The sequence below is a fragment of the Labrus mixtus genome, chromosome 11 (assembly GCF_963584025.1).
Source record: "Labrus mixtus chromosome 11, fLabMix1.1, whole genome shotgun sequence".
Classification (NCBI taxonomy): Eukaryota; Metazoa; Chordata; class Actinopteri; order Labriformes; family Labridae; genus Labrus; species Labrus mixtus.
The window spans coordinates 1,130,801-1,151,695 of NC_083622.1; the positions used below are offsets into that span (position 1 = coordinate 1,130,801).

General features: G+C 43.7%; 1 protein-coding gene across 4 annotated transcripts; it reads left to right on the plus strand.

The window, feature by feature from the left end:
- Positions 1-1,003: 1,003 nt before the first annotated feature.
- Positions 1,004-17,618, plus strand: ndufaf6 (NADH:ubiquinone oxidoreductase complex assembly factor 6). Of its 4 annotated transcripts, none has more exons than XM_061049510.1 (11): positions 1,060-1,200; positions 2,273-2,388; positions 2,875-2,978; positions 3,189-3,311; positions 4,178-4,234; positions 4,390-4,492; positions 6,398-6,531; positions 11,976-12,077; positions 13,473-13,529; positions 15,329-15,840; positions 15,893-17,618. In XM_061049510.1, exons 3-10 carry the CDS (start codon positions 2,958-2,960, stop codon positions 15,455-15,457), a joined length of 726 nt encoding a protein of 241 aa, XP_060905493.1. In that variant the 5' UTR covers positions 1,060-1,200; positions 2,273-2,388; positions 2,875-2,957; the 3' UTR covers positions 15,458-15,840; positions 15,893-17,618. The 4 variants fall into 4 exon arrangements, with proteins under 4 accessions (XP_060905490.1, XP_060905493.1, XP_060905491.1 ...); XM_061049508.1 differs by having other exon boundaries at positions 2,875-2,974; XM_061049507.1 differs by lacking the exon at positions 2,273-2,388 and having other exon boundaries at positions 1,004-1,200; positions 2,875-2,974.
- The last annotated feature ends 3,277 nt before the right edge of the window (positions 17,619-20,895 follow it).

Here is a 20,895-nt window from a genome sequence, read left to right on the forward strand (position 1 = left end):
GGTTCTTGTGATGGTTCTTATGATGGTTCTTGTGATGGTTCTTATGATGGTTGTTATGATGGTTCTTATGATGGTTGTTATGATGGTTCTTGTGATGGTTCTTATGATGGTTCTTGTGATGGTTCTTATGATGGTTCTTGTGATGGTTCTTGTGATGGTTCTTATGATGGTTCTTATGATGGTTCTTGTGATGGTTCTTATGATGGTTCTTATGATGGTTCTTGTGATGGTTCTTGTGATGGTTCTTATGATGGTTCTTGTGATGGTTCTTATGATGGTTCTTGTGATGGTTCTTATGATGGTTGTTATGATGGTTCTTGTGATGGTTCTTGTGATGGTTCTTATGATGGTTGTTATGATGGTTCTTGTGATGGTTCTTATGATGGTTCTTGTGATGGTTCTTATGATGGTTCTTATGATGGTTCTTGTGATGGTTCTTGTGTTTCCTGGGTTCTTATGATGGTTCTTATGATGGTTCTTATGATGGTTCTTGTGTTTCCTGGGTTCTTATGATGGTTCTTATGATGGTTCTCATGATGGTTCTTGTGATGGTTCTTATGATGGTTCTTATGATGGTTCTTGTGATGGTTCTTATGATGGTTCTTGTGATGGTTGTTATGATGGTTCTTGTGATAATCGGGTTATATATGTCTGTTGGTTATCGTGCACTTTGGGTTCTTTTCTGTTGAATTGTATTTAATTATTTTTAATATTTTGCATTTGTTATGTTCTTGCTGTTGTTTCTGTTCTTCTGTGTTTGGTTTAATTTGTTCTTGTTTTTGCTGTTTGTCAAAGCACTTTGTAAACCTGTGTTTTTAAAAGGTGCTATATAAATAAAGTTATTATTATCATTATTATTATTATTATTATTATTACATTTATTCTGATTTTTCCCCCGATGCATAATCATGTGAAAAGATTTCGGCTACAGACGATCGTGTCGTATTAATCAAAACGGAGCGGAACATAAAGTCCGGCGGTTTTTGTTTGCCGGGGGGAATGTTTATGATGTGACACAAGGGGAAAGTTGAAGGGGAACATGGCAGCAGGCATCAGTGTTAAACATGGATTGTTGAGCAGTAAAACGTCACTTTATCACGCTTTGCACAGAAACATAGTTCCACATGGTGTTTGTATCCAGAGAGCGGCGAGCAGCACCGACTTCCGGGTCAACGAGAAGTTCTGTTTGGACCTGGTCAGGTGAGTCTGACTCAATGCTAACAACACAGGCTAGCTAACTCATTAACAACAACACATACTTCTACAGCTTAATATATGAACACTGACCAAGCTGCCATATTTAATGATTCATTATCACCCTGAAGATGTGTGTTTACTACAAACCTGCAGAAATATCTCTGACTTCCTGTTTGACATTTAAAATAGAATAGATGTTTATTGTCATTTGCACAGGTACAGGACAGCACAGGTACTGAGTCAGCTTCTACAAAAAAGTTAAAATTATGTATAAAATAGAAAAATAAATAAGTTGTAGTAACAGCAAAGTGATTTAAAATAAACTGTACAGAAGTTATTCACTGTATTAAAACAGAGGAACACTGTACAATGAGATCTACATCTCTTATTGCACCTGAGGTTATTATTGAAACTCTGACATCCACATTCAGCCTCACACACTGACGGCAGGTTTGTCTTGTTTTAATAGATGAAGCTTCTGTAACGTTACACAGAACAAGACAAACGCTTCATATCCAACATTTGTGAACACCTGAAAACTTTCCATGTTTTTAATGATGTTCAAAAGAAACTTTGTTATACCACAACAGCAATCCATCAAACATGCAGACACGTCTCTTAGCGAGTGCTAGTGTTGTAGTCAAGACCACACTAACCGAGACCATACAGTGTTTCCCCTACCATTATTACCATTTTTTTTAAAGATTTATTTTTGGGCTTTTTGTGCCTTTATTGTAGAGATGAGATAGTGGATAGAGTCGGAAATCAGAGAAAGAAGTCACTTAAGGAACCTTTCTGATAGAAAAGGACAGCTGTCATTAAAAGTAACACATGAACACCAAGATTCCTTCAAGTGTTCGTGTCGTCGTGTCGTCATGTCGTTGTGTCGCCGTGCCCACCCCCCCAACGCTGTAAACCTAGGGGAAACACTGCCATAAATATCTCTGAAAAATCCTCATCTCGTGTTTAGGGGGCGTGTCACTGACTTAGACCGTAACACCGGGAAGGTTGCAGATGTAACCAGGAGGTAAAAATCTAATTATGAATAAATTAAACTAATCCTTTGTTCTTGTAGAAAGAGGCGTTTTTCTTCTCATCTCAGTGATGACGTGGACAAATAGCCCCCCAGTGGTGGTCTTGACCGGCCTTGATTTAAAATTCGTAGTCCGCCCAGTCCGAGACCGAGGCAAGGTAGAGTAAAAATGCTTTCGATTCCGATACGAGACTGAGACCTTCAAAAGTTGGTCTTGATACCAAGACCAGTTTTGAGTACTACAACACTAACGAGTGTGTTCGACTTTGTGTCACAACATTTCTAAGATGCAGTTCTCCTGATCTTTGGTCACAGTTGAGTCTTTTCTCTGGAAAGGCATGAGGAGTTTGTGTGCTCTGAGTCTGAACTTCTGATCCCTCACACTGTAAATGATCTCATTCCAGAAGCTGTTGGAGGCCAAAATCCAGAAAGCAAAAAAAAAACAGTGACTCTGAAGGTCGCCGAGTGTGAGAGCGTGTAAAAAGTAGACATGCAGAGTGAGAAAGCAGAGCGTGTTTGCATAAATAACTTCATAAATCCAGACCTTTGCGATGTGTTTATTGTGATTAACGATTTCTTTTCTGCAGCCCTGATATATAATTTAAAATAGTCAGGGATCTAATGCTGCCTCTCCTCCTCCTCAGGTCCAGAGACTATGACGGCTTTATGTCCTCCCTCCTCCTCCCTGAGGAGGCGCGGCGCTCCTCTTTGGCTCTGAGAGCGTTTAATGTGGAGCTGGCACAGGCAGGTATTCCTACAGAGGGACTAATAACACCTTCTAAAAAAGCTGCTGTTGTCAATGCACTGCTGCTACCGTTACCATGGTTACAATCAGAACTCTTTCTACTGCTGCTCCTGATGCTACAAAATGATAAATGTCAAACTATAAGAAGCATGAAGTGTTCAATCGAGCTCGTCAAACAGCCGCCCCCCCTTTGTACTTTTTTTTCTCCACAAGGTAAAGGACTCAGTTTCCCAGAAGACCATTGGTTTGATGCGTATGCAGTTCTGGAAGACGGCCATAGAGGAAATCTACAGAGACGATCCTCCGAATCAGCCGGTCAGCGCCGAGCTGTGGAGGGTAAATATCAACCAGTGTGACGGAGAGATGAACGCTCGGTCCAATTCAACTTCTGATTTCAAAACCTGTGACTAAAAGTAACTCCAATAAACACAAAGAAAGAAAGTCAAAGAAGTTTTTGCAGATGAGCTCAGTTTGAATTTAAGTCTGGAATGAGTCAAACACTCTTATTACATCTTGACCAACTGACTAACATGAACCTGGTCAAAGGTAGACGGACTTAAGTTTGTCTACATGGGTCAAACATGGGGGGTGTGTGGTTGGGATAACTAGTTGGTTAAAACTTTGGATTTTGTGTGTTTGTGCAGCATTAAGGGTCCAGATGTAGCCACCCTAAATCCACATTCTGTTTGCCTCTTTATTATTGATTTGCACCACAACCCAAGATGCCTTCAATCCAGTTAGACTAGCTGTTAATGTTCAGTGTCAGGTTTCACAACCTGGCTATTTGCTTAGCTGTTATTAGCTGCAGGTTTAGACCAAGGTAGTGTATCCTCCTCCCTCAGCAGTTCTCTTAAACTTACATTTACTCCTCTACACATTTTAGTGTTTCTAAGTAAACAGGTGAAACACTAGGTGCTTTCATTACAGGAAAGCGTTTCAACAGTCACACACTGCTGACCTGCTAAACGTTCCTCTGACTCTCCAACACTCTGTCTGGTTTCTCTTTTGTCATTTTCATTTAAACATGTTTACGCAGCCTAGAAAAAAAACACCATATGTTTTGTATTGATTCTTTGTTGTTGTTGTTTGCTTTCATTGTTGTTTTTATACTGAATGTGTACAGCGCTTGGAGTCCAAGACAAACTTCCCCGAGGAGATAATAAAGGGTTTTGTATCGTAACAGCCCTGATGATGTTTTTCAGGCGGTGAGGAAACATTACTTGACAAAGAGATGGCTGCTGAGGATCATAACAGAGAGAGTAAGTCTCACGTTTCTTCATCACAAATCTTTAGAAATTCATCGTGTTATTATTATTTATAAGTGGATCATGATCATGTTTTGAACATTTACGTCTGATTTAAAGGAAAGACAGGTGTTAGAAATAAATAATCCTAAATCTCTCTGTCCCTCCAGGAGAAAGATCTGGAAGACCGAGCGTACAGAAACCTGCAGGAGCTGGAGAAGTACTCAGAGAACACACAGTCGTCCCTGATATACCTGCTGCTGGAGTGTTTAGGTAAGGACAGGTGAGGCTGCTGGAGAGTTTAGGTGAGGACAGGTGAGGACAGGTGAGGCTGCTGGAGTGTTTAGGTAAGGACAGGTGAGGCTGCTGGAGTGTTTAGGTAAGGACAGGTGAGGCTGCTGGAGAGTTTAGGTGAGGACAGGTGAGGACAGGTGAGGCTGCTGGAGTGTTTAGGTGAGGACAGGTGAGGCTGCTGGAGTGTTTAGGTGAGGACAGGTGAGGCTGCTGGAGTGTTTAGGTAAGGACAGGTGAGGCTGCTGGAGAGTTTAGGTGAGGACAGGTGAGGCTGCTGGAGTGTTTAGGTAAGGACAGGTGAGGCTGCTGGAGAGTTTAGGTGAGGACAGGTGAGGCTGCTGGAGAGTTTAGGTGAGGACAGGTGAGGACAGGTGAGGCTGCTGGAGAGTTTAGGTGAGGACAGGTGAGGCTGCTGGAGTGTTTAGGTAAGGACAGGTGAGGCTGCTGGAGAGTTTAGGTGAGGACAGGTGAGGCTGCTGGAGTGTTTAGGTAAGGACAGGTGAGGCTGCTGGAGTGTTTAGGTAAGGACAGGTGAGGCTGCTGGAGTGTTTAGGTAAGGACAGGTGAGGCTGCTGGAGTGTTTAGGTAAGGACAGGTGAGGCTGCTGGAGAGTTTAGGTGAGGACAGGTGAGGCTGCTGGAGAGTTTAGGTGAGGACAGGTGAGGCTGCTGGAGTGTTTAGGTAAGGACAGGTGAGGCTGCTGGAGAGTTTAGGTAAGGACAGGTGAGGCTGCTGGAGTGTTTAGGTAAGGACAGGTGAGGCTGCTGGAGAGTTTAGGTAAGGACAGGTGAGGCTGCTGGAGTGTTTAGGTAAGGACAGGTGAGGCTGCTGGAGAGTTTAGGTAAGGACAGGTGAGGCTGCTGGAGAGTTTAGGTGAGGACAGGTGAGGCTGCTGGAGAGTTTAGGTAAGGACAGGTGAGGCTGCTGGAGAGTTTAGGTAAGGACAGGTGAGGCTGCTGGAGTGTTTAGGTAAGGACAGGTGAGGCTGCTGGAGTGTTTAGGTAAGGACAGGTGAGGCTGCTGGAGAGTTTAGGTAAGGACAGGTGAGGCTGCTGGAGTGTTTAGGTAAGGACAGGTGAGGCTGCTGGAGTGTTTAGGTAAGGACAGGTGAGGCTGCTGGAGTGTTTAGGTAAGGACAGGTGAGGCTGCTGGAGAGTTTAGGTGAGGACAGGTGAGGCTGCTGGAGTGTTTAGGTAAGGACAGGTGAGGCTGCTGGAGAGTTTAGGTGAGGACAGGTGAGGCTGCTGGAGTGTTTAGGTAAGGACAGGTAAGGACAGGTGAGGCTGCTGGAGAGTTTAGGTGAGGACAGGTGAGGCTGCTGGAGAGTTTAGGTGAGGACAGGTGAGGCTGCTGGAGAGTTTAGGTAAGGACAGGTAAGGACAGGTGAGGCTGCTGGAGAGTTTAGGTAAGGACAGGTGAGGCTGCTGGAGAGTTTAAGTGAGGACAGGTGAGGCTGCTGGAGAGTTTAGGTAAGGACAGGTGAGGCTGCTGGAGAGTTTAAGTGAGGACAGGTGAGGCTGCTGGAGAGTTTAGGTAAGGACAGGTGAGGCTGCTGGAGAGTTTAGGTGAGGACAGGTGAGGCTGCTGGAGAGTTTAGGTGAGGACAGGTAAGGCTGCTGGAGAGTTTAGGTGAGGACAGGTGAGGCTGCTGGAGAGTTTAGGTGAGGACAGGTGAGGACAGGTGAGGCTGCTGGAGAGTTTAAGGACAGGTGAGGACAGGTGAGGTCAGCAGGTAGGTCATGTACCCGCCCTTTTCTTATAATAAATTAAATAACTTTCAGAGTGAAAGAATCTCTGTGAGGTAAGGATGAAAAGTTCAGGATGAGGACAGGTGTTCGTCTTCATAGGTGAGACTCTCTTACCTTTCTTTTTTTTTTTTTACAGGGGTGAAAGACGTCCACGCCGACCACGCGGCGAGTCACATCGGTAAAGCTCATGGAATCGTGACGTGTCTGAGAGCGACTCCTCATCACAGCAGCCGACGGAAAGTCTACCTCCCCATGGACGTCTGCATGCTGGTGAGTTCCTGCTTCACAGAGAGATCGGCTCCTTGTGAGTCTGAAGGAACTGAAGGAGAAACCTGCACACTAAGTCCGGCCTGTTTGAGGAATCTCAAGATCTAAAATCCTTCATGATGAGATTTACTTACCTGCAGTTCTCCCAATAGTTTATAAACACAGGTGATACCATTTTCATTCACAGCACAAAAAGAACAAATCTTTGCACTTCAAAAAGTTTTTATAAAAAGAAAGAGGACAGCTGAAGAGAGACAGGAAACATTAGGAGAAGAGAGAGGGGGATTACATGCAGCCGAGGTCGGACTCGAACCCATGGTCGCTGTGACTGGGACATAACCGCTATGCCATCCGGCACCCTGAAACTGAAACACATTTTCACTTCAAAACATGAAACACAAAATTCTTCCTGTGTTGTGATGTAAGGTCAGATTTTTATACTTTTCAATATCACATGTTTTTAAACGATTCAATCTCCGATATTTGAAATAATCAGTTGTATCGATAAGAAACAACGCTTTAAAATAACTTCAATCTTCAGTCATAATTTTACCCAAAGTTGAGGGTCCACCTCGTGTTTTTATTTATTTATTGTCACCTTTTTTGAACAATGTTCCCGAGGAGAAGAGAGCGTTTCCAGCAGCAGAGAAATGTCTCAGCGCCCAGCATACTTTTTTTTCCGAGCGCTCCGATTTTGTTTTGTGCGGCGCTTCTGGTTGAAAATCTTTCATCTTTTCAGAAGGACCTCACTTGAACTCTTTTCAACCAGCCGATCGTACAGTAGATCGGCCGGGACTCGTTGCCTTGGTAACCAAGAAGATGTTGGAGAAGCTGGTGTTGGCCGTCGTATACACAGAGCTTTAAGATATGTCCGATTAAAAAAAACGTTCACAACAGAGACAGGAAGGCTTGTGGAGGCGGATTGGGGGCACACTTGATGTTGCTAGTCAGCGGGGTTTCTTTTTGGTCATCCTGTGAGTGCAGCGCTTTTATTCCCAGCACAAGAGCTTCATCTACGCCAGTGCTTTTCCTCCCATGAAGAAAACGCCAGGTGGACACAGGTTTTAAGGATTTACTTGCAGCGATCACAGCCTGTTTCACTGCTGACCCGTTCGTCATTTAGACCCCTAAAATGTCTAAAAATTGATCCCAGGTTACAAAGGAAAACACTGGATTTACTGTATATGAAAACATGAACTGCTTCAACTCTGCTGGTTTAAGCTCAGACTTTGTCCCTTAAAGAAAACACAGAGCAGTCAAACACACATTCCTGCACACATTCAGCTGACTCATGATGCGGCCTTGACATGACGTCGGAGGACATTGTTGGTAAGCTGTAATGAAACAGTCACTGGTAGTTACACAACAACAACCATATGGCACAGAGCAGAAAAGCCTGCTGCCTGAGATACGTGCAGGCTGCAGATAAACAAACCATGCTGCAAACAATTTGCAACCTTAGTCTGGGCCATCTGTCCCAAAAACAGAACAACAAACTGCTGCTGCTGGAGGACCTGAGGGGGGGAGGGGGGGAGGATATTTACAGTGCACATGAAGCACGCAGGCTCTGCCTTTAAAGTCTTCAGCTGGAGGAGAACGCTCACCTCAGATCACCTCCACTCTGCTGCCTGTAGAGGGCGCTGTGGACACACTGAGATCCTCTGCACTCAAACCTGAGCTCATCATTTCTGTCAAGAGGGATTTTTTTACATCCCTGACAAAGTAAAGCTTCACTAATTAGAAAGCAACTAGAGTCAACTCTGCTTGAAAACAAACAGACGGTGATATTTCCCTGAGATACCTGACTGATCATGTGTGACGGAGAATCACAGAGGAGCACATTAAAACAAACGGACACGGACAAATAACCAACTTTATCCCAGAACACATCAGAAATCAATCATAGCCTACAAAAAAAAATCAACCTTTCTGTAGATTTATGTAGTTTTGCATTTTTCATGGCTGCATTAGTCTTAATTTTCTGCAGAACAGCCGATAATAACGATGTTGTGATGGCTCTTTTTTTACAGCACGTTTAAAAACTAGAGTTTACAAAGGCTCAGAACAACAACAGAAACACACGAGGACAGACACAGCACAAGCATATGAAAACCTCAGTAGGAGGAGGAAATATGACGACAGTAACAAATACCTGAAAAAGACACCAAGCATTTGAATAATGACAAATGTATACAAAGCCTTATTTGTGAGACGTCCTAGTTCTCAGTTTTTTCCTTCACATGACATTTTTTATTTGAGTTAGATGTTTAATTTTGAGGTTGTAAATTCCAATAATTTCAGTAATCTGATATATGCCGATTGTTTTCTGCACTAAATCGATCGACTGGTGAGTCTATTAAATGTCACAAAGTTGTGAAAAATGCTCATCACGACCCCCCGACAGCACCAAATAGCTTCTTCAGTCAAAGCATCATCTAAAAATGAAGGACTTTTCGTTAACTACATGACAAAAACATGTAAATTCCTACGTTAAGGAAGCTGGACATTTCTGCTTGAATCCTCAATGAGTCGATGATAATCAAAATAATGCTCCCCGTTCCTCCGTTGGTCTGCACTCACACTGCTCCAGGACTTACCGGGCCTCAGCACGGTTACCTCTGGTACCGAATGTCCTGATACAACCAGGGGCGCGGTTTATCAACAGGTAAGGCAGGCGACTGCTTGGGGTCCAGGCCAGTAGGGGGCCCCCTAGGGCCGACAAACTTTAAAGCACAGCAGTGGTTTTGCAATGACAGTAGGATACCTCCCTAAGGAGGGCCCCATCTGACAGCCCTCCCTCTCCTTTGAAAACCAACATTTGTCAATGGAAGTCAGCGAAGGAAAATGAAGAGGAATTACCCGTCTGGGAGTGAAAAAAAAAGAAGAGTAAGCGTCGGGTTACTGGCAGACATGATGGTGATGAACGCTGGTTGGAGGGGCCCCCAACAGACTCTAGAATAACCACTGAATACAACACAGGCATGGATTTACGTGATGATGAAGCGTGCTTAGTTTATGAGACAGACGCACTCAAAGATAATAACAACAATTACATCTCATAAGTCATTTTGGAAAGCAGACATGAGTATTAGAAATCGACTAATCGTTGGTGTCGACCCTGATCAGCTTGGTTGGTGGATTTGGAGTTGTGTAAGTGGTTTCTCTCGGCAGTCGTCGGGGTAATAATTTCTGGTTAAACACTGGCATGTTTCTGACGTGGAAGGACTCAAGAAAATGATTCTTCTGTGTCTTTCCATCATAATTATTTTAACCTCCGTCTTCTCATTTTGTCCGCGCTCGGCCAGCTTCTGGGAGAATGAGAGGAATTATTCTTTGAGCAGAAATAGGTCGATAATTGAGGTCCCTTATTAGAGCAGATGACGCCATGTCACTTAGATTCAAGCTGGAATGATCATTATTCATTCTGCTCATTATTCTTAAGATGAAAGGAGCCTACACATGAATAATGACGATACCCAGGTCCTCTTTCAAAGATTCATTCTGTTGAGAAATAACAAAATGTCACCTTCTTAAAGTCGCTGCTGCAGGGTGGTACCCCGACTACATCACCCTGATGTCTGGTTTAGTTACTGATAAGCATTAATAATAAACAAACAACTATTCCTGTACATACAACTCATTCAGCGGACTGATTCCTCCATCCAGCGCCGGCCCGTCGTCATCCCATTGTGTGAAATATATTTGAAGCTGATCGTTTCATTGGACAAATGCTTTGTCCAAGGCCATCTGCGACCACGGAGACGGCCTTGGACAAATCATTGTGTGTCTCAGGCGGCTTGAGTCTGTGGTGGAGATTTACTGAAAAATGCTCTGCAGAATATTTTGAATCATCAGGTTAATAAGTTTCTGTGACATTTGACGCACATTCAAACCGTCCAGTGAAAAACCATTTAAAGAACTTAGAGTGTCTCTGTTTCTGTTGATCTTCCGGTTTTTTATCTTTTAGGAAGTCAGATTGGGACATGCATGAGCCTTGGGAAATAATACTAGGCATATTCCCAGCTCCCTAGAACCGCCTTTTTCCATCTTAAAAACATAGCACGCCTTCTCCCAGTACTCGGTGCATCATCCAAAGTCCTCGATAAACTCCAATACATCCAGAACTCTGCTGCACCCGCTCCATGACACCATCTCCTCAGACCTTTAAATCCTCCACTGGCTTCCTGTCCCACATCGCATTCAGTTATAAATCCCAATCTCACTCACATAGACCTCAACCACCAGGCCCCCCTCCAACATCGCAGACCTCCTCCACCGTCACACTCCTTCCTGTAGCCTCTGTTCCTCCGACGCCACCTCGTTGTCTCCACCACTCGGAGCCAAGCTAAGCTATTTTTTAATTAATGGACAAAGAAGTTGCCAAATATTTAATGACATTAAATGTAACTTGTAGCTCCCACCAAAGTTTTGACCATCCTGTTGAAAACCATCTGAAAGTATGTGTGAAACGAGGACAGGATACTAGCTGCAGACAACGGCGCTAATCATGAACCAAAATGGAGACTGCAGGTGACGAAGTTGAGGATTTTGATCAGTCTGTAACTCTGACCCCCTAGTGTTTAAAATGGGTACTGCAGTCTAAATTCTAAACATCATAGAGAGCTGTCTCCCCCCCCCCCCCCCCCCCTCCTCTCTAGAGTCCATGCTCACACAGGTCACCATGTGGTGGACTCTGAAGCTTCAGTGTTTATCCAGCTCTGCATGGGTCTGTAAACCTTTCTGTGTTCTAACCTCTCTCCATTTTTCAAAAGCATCTCCAATATTGATCCTAGTTTGAGCACGTTTCTGCTCGTGGAGCTTATTAGAAACATGCAGAGGCTTTTTAGGTCGGGTACAATCACTTCTATCTGAACCACTTCTCTTGCCCGCTTCCATCGCTGCAACACCTGTTGACCTGATAACTGCTCTCATATCTGGCAAACCGAGGGGCGTCCAAAACGGCCGTGTGGGGGGGTGTCTTAAAACCGCCTACCTTCTCTGGTCCAAACAAATCCAGAGCATTCAGGAGCAGAATCTAAAGTTAGAAGGAGGACATACTGACTGCTGCATTGTTGTCAGAGAAGCCAGCACTTCAACATGTTTCCTTAATGATCAGATAGTAAGATACCTTTATCATCTCACTCTCTACACAGCTCACTGATTGGTCCTTTAAAGAAGTTAAAGATAATTGGAGTCCTGAGCAGAAAGTGTCCTCCTGTAGTCTGTTGAAGTCTTGGCTGATTGCATGTTGTTCGACCTTCAGAACAATGTCACACTCGGCTGCTTGTGAACCAGAAGGCGTCTTGTCAAAGTTTAATTTCCTTCCCTTCAGCAGATTAAAGAGAAGCTCCAGCTCGTGTGTGTGAAGTGGAGTAAAAATCCTTCTGTTGTTTAAATTGATCATCCATGTCTCAAAGTGAAGTCGTTTTCTGTCTGTGTGTCTGCAGCACGGAGCTTCTCAGGAGGACTTCATCCGAGGCAGCCGGGAGCAGAACGTCCGAGACGTGGTGTACGACATCGCCAGTCAGGCTCACGTCCATCTACAACACGTACGTACACAAACACACAGACTACACAGCCATATCAGCATGTTTACACCTGAACTCACCTGCTCTCTGATTGTGTTGAGTCAAGCACGGCGCTACACCGGGGCTAAGGGGCGCAATGGCCCCATCACAAATCTGTCAAGTATTTTGGTAGTTTTCTTTTCTTTTTGAATAAAGTAAAAATAGTTTCCCACACATAGACAATACTTGGGCGAGAGAGCAGGGGAGAGAGAGAGAGCGCGAGAAAGTGCAGGCGCGCGCATTTGATGTAGCCTAGCTGCAGCTACTTTTCCCTGCTCATCTCTCTACTGTCATGACTGTCTGTGAGCATCGCCTGGCACGCTGAGACACACCAACATATAGCCTACATTGCTGCACACGCGCGCACACGCGCACACACACACTGGAGCGCGTAGTCTGCAGCTAACTAAACGATAGCAACGTCATCTCAGCCTGCTGTAGTCTGTGAACACCTCCACTCAGATTACAGCAGATTCAAGATGTTTATTGCAAAAACTACATTAATTTAGAGTGAAACAACATATTTTATATATATATATCTACAGATGTAATATTAAAATATAGCCAAACCTACATTAAGATTTTATTTTTTAAAGTATGTTGATCATCCCCCCCGCCAAACTCCACCCCCCAGGTATTGTGTCATTCTGTGGGAAACACTAAGCACCCCAACATTTTAGTCAAGCTCCCCCTCCGCACCGGGAGAAAAAAAAAGTCCTGGCGCCGTCCCTGTGTTGAGTTATCTCCTAGATACCTTGTGGATCTTTAAAATTTAAGGACAGATTTAATTGTAGGCCTGAGTCCACAGACATCGTATTTTTTCACCGGCTGCGTCATTTTCTTCACAAAACCAACGCAGTTCAGTTTTCAGCGCTCGGCATCCTAAGTAAGAAAACACTCTGGTTGTCAGCGCTGCTCTCTCATATACTCCAAATTAGTCTTAGAGACATTTTGCACACATCGTGAGCAGCAGCGTTTGATAAAAAATGTAATGTAGCCTTGACCTCAAACTCACAATGTGCAAAACATCAGAACAGTGTCATATCAACATTTAGCTTCTACGATTTAGGCTTTTTGTCTCAGCAGTGAAAGCAGTCTTTCCGTCTCTCTGCTCAGCGCAGGTCGCTGTGATCAGTACTTGAACAGCGAGTGTTGTTTGCTCACTGATGGACGATGAAGAAGAAGATAAATCTGTTTTCCTGTCGTGTTGAGGTTTCTGTCTGGGTGTGACATTTCTGGAGAAACCACCTGAGAAGTGCTGTGTTTGTTAACCACATTTTTCCGCTCAATCTGACTCGTTGTGACTTTAGCCTACAAGAACAGCTGTGATCATCTTTCTGATTATTTGATTTCTGTTTGTTGTGCTCTCTCCTTCAGGCGCGATCATTTAGCTCCAAGATCCGAGGAGCTGCGACTCCGGCCTTCCTTCAAACGGTGAGTCTTTAAACACGCTCATGGTATGATTTTGGGGGAGTTTTCTGATGTCTGTTGAAAGGTGATGCATTAAAGTACTGCTGTTTGCTCCGGAAAAATAAAAAGGGATGTTTCTTATAAAGACTCAACAACAGTTCCGTCTGTTTAGTTCACTTCAACCTGCACATTTTGTGCAGCAGAAAGAACACCGTGGCTGCAGTTTTTGAAGCATGTAATTGCGTAAACGTGTTTCCTGTGTGATGGAAACAGCACGGTAAATGTTCCTCTTGTTTGGGTGCTGATGTAGTGACCTGCCGTACAGAGCGAGCTGCAAGCCTCTGAGAAGCACTCTGCCCTGCTCAGTGAACACTCATGATTCTCACGCTGCAGCAGACCTCTGTGCTGCACACTCACACTCACGGGAGGGCTACATGTGTGTGCAGATGTTAAAGTGTGAGTGTGTGAGTGTGTGGTCCCTTTCCAGCTGAGTGTGCTTGTCCACGTGAGAAAGCTGACACAGCCACTCGTGCTTTCTCACCGCGCTGAAAATTAAAATTTGGATGAGTTGCAGGTTTGGACGAGTGTCGTGTGAAACAGTAAGAGCAGAGAGAGAGAGAGAGAGAGAGAGGAGCGGGTGAAGCCTGAGGGACGTGAAAACACACCGGCCGAGCTCTTTCACACACCATGAATCTTTATTTAAACGTCTGCCGAGCTGAGCTGAGCTGAGAGAAAACATAACGTCATGGGGAAATAATCTCAAATGTAAAGCTCTCTATTGAGTTGTAGTTTATCATTTATTTAACTCTTCAAACTCTGCAACAGAAACCGTCTGTAAACCGTTGGTATGTTAGCTTACTGTGAGGTCTTTTTTAAGCGTATTGTCAAATGCATCATATCCCTAAAATCTGTACAAACTAAGCTAAAGTCTATGAACCGATATATTTCAGAATAGCTTTGGAATTGATTGCTCGATTGATATTATTGCATCAAATTTTGCTTCATAAATGCTCAGAACATCGATTCAAAACAATTCTGAACGAGGAAAAGAGAACAAAATACTTACTCAAACTTCAGAAGTTATTTGCATTCTGTACATTTTTAAGTTTTTGAGACATGCTCTTTTTTACGAGTGTAAAATGGACTCTGGTAATTGTGTTTTCATGATCCTATTGGACCTTACTGCATCATCAGACCTGTCACTTTAGTTAATCGTCTGCATCATTGGGTTGGTGTCACAGCCCTGACTTGGGTTACTTCATATCTGAACAACAGAACCTTCTCTGTAAACTTAACCAACACCACATCCTCCCAATCTGGTCTGACCTGTGGGATACCACAGGGATCCATCCTAGGTCCTGTAGTGTTCTCTGTATAGATGCTCCCATTAAGTCAAATTATCCAGAAGCAAAACCTCACATACCACCTTTACGCAGATGACACTCAGCTTTATCTACCCGTCAAGATCACCGCTCTTACACAATGCCTTTGACATATAAAAAAAACTGGATGGATCATAAGTTTGAACAACTAAACGAGTCAAAAACCGAAGCTGTTCTTTTTGGCCCCACGACGTCATCAAACAAGTTTCCATCAACTCAGGTCAGGTCTCTAGCCACATCAGGCCATCGCCAGGATGACTAGGAGTAAATGAAATCATTAAAAATCCAAATACCACCTCCTTTTTATTCTATGGTTTTAACCAAAACCACAAATTAATTCTCCGCAGGACACATCAGACTGATATGACAGTTTAGATACATTTCAGGTTATTGTGCGTCTTCTCTGACTTTCTTCTTCTGTGGTTGTGTCGTGTGCTGCAGGTGGTGTTGGAGGACTACCTGCAGAGAGTGAGGAGAGCGGATTTTGATGTTTTCAACCCCAGTCTGCAGAAGAGAAACCCCCTGCTCCCCCTCCAGCTTTACTTCCGGTCTTGGAAGAACACCTACTGACATCAGACCTCCTCCTCCATCTCGCTCTTTCTGCAGCGAGTCCAGTTCGTCTCCTTCCCTCTGGAGGCCGCACCGCTCACCAGAGACTGAACCTCTCTGAAGACCACTTTGTAACAGGTCGATAACGAAAACCCTAAACTGTTCAGAACCACACAGGTCTGCCACTGAAGTCTACCTTCTTTCCTTAATCATTTACTAACATCCACAAATCACACCAGAGACACCAGCTGTCGTTTCTCAACCTCTGGCTCACACGGCAGCTTTGGTCCTCAGATATTCAGCAGAAAGAGATCACAATCTTTTATACTCTACTTCTGGTTATACAGTATACTGACCAGATGTTTGATGCAAGATTAAACTGAAATATTGGTCCCATATTTGTAGTTTTAGCTTCAATTTCCATCAGTTGTTGTAACTTATTAGTTTATTTTAGAGACATGAAAACACTGTGGCACGTTTAAGATGAAGTCTGAAAGGATTAGAAACGGAAACATCGGACAGATTTTAAACCAACAAGTTAACTTTTGACCTATTCTGCTGATCCGCCATCTTAAAACTCATAGTGTTACAATGCTGGATGCCAAAACTAAACGTGGGCAAAGTTTCAGATCATGAGGTAAACGTATGTTGGCGTAATCCCAGGATGAGTCTACAGAGGGCGCTAAATGGCTTGTTCTGCAAATAACGCAATAGATCCCGGATATAAAACCAGGAATTTCTCAAGAGGACTTCAAGCCTCTACGTAAGCCGCTTAAACCTCTTTCTTAGACTCTCTTCTCCGAGCCCTCCCCTGGCAGCCCTGCAGCATTTAGCCCCCCAGGAAGGTTTCCAGAGAGCTGGCCAATCAGAAGAAAGTGGGCACATGGGGAGGGGGGGCCTTAAAGAGACAGCAGCTGAAATATTTGTTTCTTTCAGAGGCTGAAATTAGGGTTTTTAGGGACGCCCGTATCTGATGAATAAGTCCTAATTGATCTGGACGATTTTGTTCACACATGCGTCCCACATGGACAATGTGTGGACACAATCAGGAGTGCAGTAAAATGTGTCGCAGGGTCTTTACTGTCCCCTCTGCAATAACGTGACACAGTATGGTGGAGAAGTTGCTGCACAGTCACACTGGGTTGCTATAGTAACAGTCAGAATTGCCTTATCCATCACATTGGTGCAGCGAACCACAATTGTATAATTTGTAAAACAATTGCTTCCCATATTTCACCAAAAACAAAGATCCAGATCTTCTAAAAAAAAAAAAAATCAAAGTAGTTTCAGGATGTTTTTTATGAACATTTGTTTTTCCTCTTTTCTCTTCTTGGAGCTGAATATCTCAGGCTGCAGAGGAAACTCGTACAAAGAGCTCTGACACACATAATTTCAGCCACCAAGGATCCAATCAATGGAACAGAATCATGATGAGAGGAAGATTTTCATGCAGACTGCATAGAAACGAGGGTGTTTTTTTTAAATCTTTGCACTCGATAGAAGTCTGCATGTTGAGAGCTGTTATTGTCATTTCAATGAAACTTAAGAAAAACAGTTGAGCAGCTCTTGTCAGTGGCAGCACAGACACACAGGAATAATAATAATAATGTAAATACAATGTTAAAAACAATGAAGCTAATGTCTGCAGTCTTTGGGTTGGGGGCGGTGGGTGAATTTTACTTCCTGTGGGAAAAAAAACGTTCCTCAGTCTGTTGGTGTTTAGATTGTCCTGTATCTCCTTCCAGAGGGGAGCGGGTGAGAAGAGACAGTGTCCAGGGTTGGGTGGGGTCTTTTATAATATAGCGAGTGTTTACGTCACTCAGGGCTCGCTTTAGGACCCTCCTGTCCTCTGCTGTGCAGCAGTCGATCAGGTGGCTTTCACCAGTGGCTCGATGGTTCGAAGTTTCCTTCTGCAGCCTATAGTTCGTAAATCGATAAATCTGATCTACAAAGTCTGAGAACTGGGGCCCGATGGAGAGGAGAACACTTTGTCTCACACTGAGGCTGGAAAAAAACGCAGGAGGTTGAGAAACGATCATGTTGGATTTTTTAGGACCAATCACACTGAAGCAGTTTGTTCTGATTTAATATGAAACACAGTCACACATCATGTCTGTTTGTTAGCATCTGAAGGATCAAATGAAAGCAGAATCTTTAAATAAAGAGAGAATCAATGAGACAACTTATTTTGTTTGTCTTTTCTCTTCTGATAACGCCAGCCACGGGAAGTCTCAGAGTTTCAATATTGTTTTGTTTTACTTCTGATTGAGACGATTCTGTCCTACTTCACTCGAGTATCTTACCTTCTTTACTCTGTATTTTATTCTTCATCTTAGAGGAATATATTAAACCCTTTCCTTGCCACATTTTCTCGCAGCTGGAGTCAACTTTCAAATCAGATTTTACACTTTTAAAAAGTCACAAAATGCCCCTGACATATGAAATAAAATGAAAGCCCAACTGTATAAACTTTGAGGCCCCGGTAACAGGTTCAACTTCAGGGGTACTTTTAGTGAAGTAACTTTTTGAAATGCCTGTGAAGATCTGACTACAAACATCATTTAAAGGAGCAGTATGTAACTGACCCCTAGTGTTTAAAATGGGTACTGCAGTCTAAATTCTAAACATCATAGAGAGCTGTCTCCCCCCCCCCCCCCCCCCCCTCCTCTCTAGAGTCCATGCTCACTCAGGTCACCATGTGGTGGACTCTGAAGCTTCAGTGTTTATCCAGCTCTGCATGGGTCTGTAAACCTTTCTGTGTTCTAACCTCTCTCCATTTTTCAAAAGCATCTCCAATATTGATCCTAGTTTGAGCACGTTTCTGCTCGTGGAGCTTATTAGAAACATGCAGAGGCTTTTTAGGTCGGGTACAATCAAAGCAATAAATATGTGTGTACATCGATCTATCTCTACAGATCAATGTTAGATCTAAGAGATATATCGGCTGGTGTATCTGTATCGGAATTGTTTCTCTTCCTAATATCGGTATCCCCAAACATCCTAAATCAATCAGGCCCTACTCCAAGCCGGCAGCTTGTGGAATCCGAATATGACCTTTGGCTCCTTTCACACATCTTTCCCCTCTCTCTCTCTCTCTCTCTCTCTCTCTCTCTCTCTCTCTCTCTCTCTCTCTCTCTCTCTCTCTCTCTCTCTCTCGCTTCATTGTGCTTAACGAGAGTTTTCACATTCAAGGTTTTCCAGGTTTTCCCTGTGAGAGGGCGGTTTGTTTTGCAGTCTGCAGTAAAACAGCATCCATGTAGGAGGATGTAGAGATCGACCAATCCAATAAGACGGTGAAAAGTTCTCCTTTTGGTTTTGCAAAGAGAAGATCCTCTTCAGACACTGGCAGCCTAAAACTAAGTACTGATGTTGATGACAACATGTCGGGGACTTCATGCAGAAGAGAGAAATCTAAAAATCCTCTCATGTCAGATGTGAGCGTGGAGACGTTTGGGTGAGTGCAGCCTCCTCACTGTGACATGATAGGATCCTCGTGAAGCATTAATTAAGGCTCGTCCTGTGTCTGAAGCTGTCACTGCGAGCACACAGAGCTGCAATTACCTGCTCTGACCTGCTGATTACACATCACACACACACACACACACACACACACACACACACACACACACACTGAGGAGAGAACACAGCGTTAATTAAGAGTCATCAGCTGCTTCATGAGTCATTACAGTCAGAGAGGAGGCTCCGCTTAATCCGCACTGAGATACTGAGCTGAGCTGCTCCGACATTCAAAGACTTATTACCACCAAGGGGCAGAAGGTGTTCAAGCTATCTGTCAGATGGAGGTGTTCGGCTATTTCCTGCCGATGTTTCTCTCGTTCGTATACCTAACGTGTTTGAAAGGGAAAAACACATCTAAAGCGCATAACAGCTGTTGCCGTGGTGATTTCAGAAGCTGTCTAAAAGTTTGCACAGTTGCAATCAGGGGAGAAGTTTAGGCACATATTATAAAGGGATTGGCTCGTGGCTCTCTATGTGCGAGTCTCTGAGAAATCTCTGAAAACCAAAACTGGATGACAGCAGGTCAGAACGCCTCTGCGGAAACGTGGAGTGCATCCAGCCGGAGTTCAATTTAACCTTTAAGCAATTTTGTGACCAACTTATTATTTTCCTGTGTGCAGCCTGAGAGAGGAAGCTCCTGTTCCAGTTTATTCACAACAATGCTGTGAATATTTTACATGTTCTATGAAATGCCTCTGCAGCATCACTCAGAAATGTGCTTCAATAAAAACTGACCTTGGGTGAATAAGAGGCAACAAATCCCTTTAGGTAAGAGGCCCATTCAAATCAAGGACATTAAGAAGTCAATTTGGCCTTCAGCTGCCATAACAGACGAGAGGAGCGCCATCCAATTCAGGTTTCAACTAAAAAAAGCAGGAGATGAGATCTGTGGAAAAACATCTCTCTAATTGGATGATGGAAACAGAGCAAAGGTGAAGTCAAATTAGACCAACCGTGACATATTTAGAGGATGAAACAAGAAAGAGGAAAACTGGGCAGGAAGAGATAAAAGATCCAGAGCATCAAAAGAGAAAAGGAACGTGTGAGCCGGGCGCTTTGATCCTCCAACAAAAGAAAATGACGAAACGGAAATTACAAAGGGGGTAACGACACTTTTAAACAATTTATATTTGAGCAGAATAATCCTCGATTTTCAAGTCACAACAACAGGCCGAAGCTGTTTACGCTGCCCGAGGTCACATAACGTCCAGGAGGTCAAGAGAGTGAAAGAGAGAGCTGCAATAAATGATTAAAACAAATATGAGAAATGGAACGAGATATGATGACATTAAAGTGCAAGAGCAGAAATAAAAGCAGAGCAGCGACAATGCACTCGATTTCAAAACATTGATTTGAGTTTTTTTGAAACATAAATTATACCCTGACCACTCCCGTCGATCACACGTTTACATATTAGAGGCAAAGTTGTTGTGAAGAATCTGATGAAAACCTCAGAAAAAAGGCAAAACACAAATCTCTAACAGTAAGTTTTTACTAAAACTTCCCTGACTGATTACCTGCACGCTGCTGCGGTCAGTAAACAACCACACAGGCTCCGATAACGTCGACCCCTCCTGAACTGTGAACCTTTATGTGGCAAGGTCCCTCTCTGTGCGTCATGAGTCACCGCAGCCTTCAGCCTCCTCTGCAGGAACATATTGACGTTGTTGTTGACAATGGGAGTGCGTGCATTAGTAAACACTAAGAGCACAGCGGCCACTAATGACTGACTCCGCGGCACAAAGGAGATGGTGGGAGAGAATGACGGAGCCCTCAGCCGTGGTCGGCCTGTGAGGAGAATGTCCAGGTTTGTGCTGCATCAATTTCTCTCTAAAAACACCTGTTAGTGAACTTTACACACCGACCTCTGTATGTTTAATGATCCTACTTTATGTAAGATGCTCAAAAGCTCAAGCTCAAAAGCCTGCGTAAAAAGCTGT